Raw genomic sequence first — 3,357 nt, forward strand, 5'->3', positions numbered from 1 at the left:
GAGCAGGGTGCGCTCACCCCACCTCTCGGGTCTGTCCTGACACCTGCTGCTGGGGGTGCCACTTCTGGGCCCACGTGGGACCCTGGCGCAGGGGTCTCTTCTGCCCTGCGGAGGGGATGGGGGCCTGGGGCAGCTACGCTCTCAGTCCTGATCGTCCGACTCGCGTGTCCACACAGAATATCACGTGGACGCGGGGACGTTGTTCCCACATACGGAAACAGGGTAAATAGGGAGTCTGCCAAGAACTGAGAAATGCCCGGAACTCCGCGCGCTGGGCCCCGCCCCCATCCCTGTCGCCAGGGCTGCGCGGCCGTCCCGGCTCATCCTCTGGAGAGCGTCAACAGTGCCGGGAAGACGGCAGCCGCCAGGTCGTCATTAGGCCGTTGGGAAAATTGCTGTGACCCTCACAGGTTCCTCAGGTGTGGAATGAGCAGATGTGAGGAGCAGCTCAGAGATCTGGAAGGACGGCAGAGTGATCTGCTCCACCCGCCAGTTTGGCCGCCCTGTCCTGACCCCTCAGCTGGCCTCAGGGACCGCGACGGAGCGACAGGAAAACGCAGGAGGGAAAACCCTGCGACTCTCTCGTGGGGGCGTAAAACACAGGAACAAATGAGACGTCTCCGTGGGAACAACGAGAATGCGGAGTGGCAGAAAATGTTTCTCCCTTTCAGTGTCCCGGGGCGTCGCTCTCAAGGGGCTGCAGGGAGGGGTCGCAGGGAAGGTGGAAACCTCCCAGGGGGCCCCAGGCTCCCGGCTCTGCGCGCCTCCAAAGGGAAGACGTTTGCAGGGTAACTGATAAAATTTTATATTACTCTGACATTTTGTAACATTAGGGGATTGTAGTAATAACATTATCGTTTGAAGAAAAATGTTATTTTTTAAGAGATGAGTGCTGAAGTATTTAAGAATGAGGTCAGCCTGAGCAAGAGCGAGACCCCGTCTCTACTAAAAGTAGAAAGAAATTATCTGGACAACTAAAAATATATAGAAAAAATTAGCCGGGCATGGTGGCGCATGCCTGTAGTCCCAGCTACTCGGGAGGCTGAGGCAGGAGGATTGCTTGAGCCCAGGAGTTTGAGGTTGCTGTGAGCTAGGCTGACGCCACCGCACTCACTCTAGCCCGGGCAACAAAGTGAGACTCTGTCTCAAAAAAAAAAAAAAAATTAAAAAATTAAAAAAAAAAAAGAATGAGGTCACAATGTTGGCAAATGACTTCAAAGTGTTTCAGCAAAAGTTATGGAAATATAATTTATTACATACATAAAGTAAATATGACAAAAATATTAAAATGATTACATCTAGGCTGACCATTGTACTATTCCTTCAAACTTGAGGAATCTGCAATTTTCACAATAATTTGGAGAAAATTTAAAAGCTAATAATACATAATGACTGAGAAATGTGAACATCATGCTGAATGGAAATTAAGCTTCAAGAGTGTGTGTGTGAGAATGTGCCAGCATGACAGCATCTGTGTGTTGGTGCTAGTTTTTGTGTGTCAGTCTGTGTGCATTCATTCACTTCACAGATATTTATTTATTTTTATTTATTTATTTTTATTTATTTGAGACACAGTCACTCTCTGTCCACCCGGCTAGAGTGCAGTGGCTTCATCTTAGCTCACAGCAACCTCAAACTCCTAGGCTCAAGCGATCCTCCTTCCTCAGCCTTCTGAAAAGCTGGGACAACAGGTGCATGCCACCATGCCCAGCTAATTTTTTCTGTCTTTAGTACAGACAGGTCTCACTCTTGCGTGGGCTGGTCTCAAACTCCTAGCCTCAAGTGATCCTCCTGCCTGGGCCTCCCAGCGTGCTAGGATTACAGACGTGAGCCACCAGGCCCAGCCCCGTCCCTGAGTTTCTGCCCCCTACCCACACCCCCTCTCTCCAGACCCCTCATGACAAACCCTGGAAAATTAAAAAATAGTAACATTTTCTTCAATTCTCTATTTCTTTCAGCTCTCCTTCTTGATGTAACAACAATAACATTTGCATAACTTGTTTTCAGGAAGGATACGTTACGTGAAAAATCCCTCTGGTTGGCAAGACAGTCTCCAGTGACCGTCCAGTTTCCCCAGACGTGGCCGTGCCATGGGGCCCAGGCTCAGGCTGCCCGTGGGGTGGTTCCTCCAGCTCGCCCAGGTGTTCACAGGTGTTCACACCCCAGAGCCTCCGCACGGCCGCCCCCTGCCCAGAAACTTGTCTCCAGGGACCCCTCCCTGCCTACCTTCCCCTCAGATGTCCCCCCAGAGGCCCTGCCTGGATGGACTGCCCACCTCACATGGCCTCTCCGGCCCCCTCCCCGCTACCTGCTTTGCTTTTGTTCACAACCCTTTTACTAACATTTAAGAATATATTCCTTGTAACGGCTTGTAGTCTCTCTGTCCTCTAGAACACAAACTTTATGAGGACAAGGGCAGGGATTGCCATTCTTCACAACTGTAGTTCTGTTGCCTTGAATAGTTCCTGGTTGTTACTTTAAAAAATTTGTGGTTTTCGGCCAGGCGCGGTGGCTCACGCCTGTAACCCCAGCACTCTGGGAGGCCGAGGCGGGTGGATTGCTTGAGGTCAGGAGTTCGAGACCAGCCTGAGCAAGAGCGAGACCTCTTCTCTACTAAAAATAGAAAGAAATTATCTGGCCAACTAAAAATATATATAGAAAACAAAAAATAGCCGGGCATGGTGGCGCATGCCTGTAGTCCCAGCTACTCGGGAGGCTGAGGCAGTAGGATCGCTTAAGCCCAGGAGTCTGAGGTTGCTGTGAGCTAGGCTGACGCCACGGCACTCACTCTAGCCTGGGCAACAAAGTGAGACTCTGTCTCAAAAAAAAAAAAATTTTTTTTTGGTTTTCTTATATTTTCCTCGATAGAGCTTGAGCCCATCCTCTGAAGTGAGATATCACAAGAATGGAAGAATAGGCTCCACATGTACTAGCCACCAAACTGGCACTGACTGATCAACACTAAGGTGCTCACATGTTTGTACCCCCATAATATCCTGAAATAAAGAAAGAAAGAACACTAAGAAACCAACAAACACTATGAGAGAGAGCAATATTATATCTCAAGGATCTCTCAAAGGAGTACAAGGTTTGCATAGATCCCAGAAATCCATTTTTCATTAATAAATAGTAAGATGGAAATCTTTTGATATCTTTCCTTTCTGGGTCTTCACCCTTTTTTGACCTAAGGTACAGAAGTTTGAGTTAATCATATTCCTTATTTCATGTATTATCATTGACCTCTGTTTTGTTTCATACATTTACTTATTAATTATTTCGTTCCTTTTTATCCCCATACCTCACACTGATTTCCTTTCTTCTACAGATAACAGTTTTAATATGTTTACTCTGAATTTT

General features: G+C 47.9%; 1 protein-coding gene across 1 annotated transcript; it reads left to right on the plus strand.

Annotated features, from left to right (window-relative positions):
• The first annotated feature begins 252 nt into the window (after positions 1-252).
• Positions 253-2,512, plus strand: LOC123632063. The gene is made up of 2 exons (XM_045542191.1): positions 253-788; positions 2,008-2,512. Exons 1-2 carry the CDS (start codon positions 253-255, stop codon positions 2,339-2,341), a joined length of 870 nt encoding a protein of 289 aa, XP_045398147.1. The 3' UTR covers positions 2,342-2,512.
• Positions 2,513-3,357: the final 845 nt, after the last annotated feature.

The sequence above is a fragment of the Lemur catta genome, chromosome 2 (genome assembly GCF_020740605.2).
Source record: "Lemur catta isolate mLemCat1 chromosome 2, mLemCat1.pri, whole genome shotgun sequence".
Lineage (NCBI taxonomy): Eukaryota > Metazoa > Chordata > Mammalia > Primates > Lemuridae > Lemur > Lemur catta.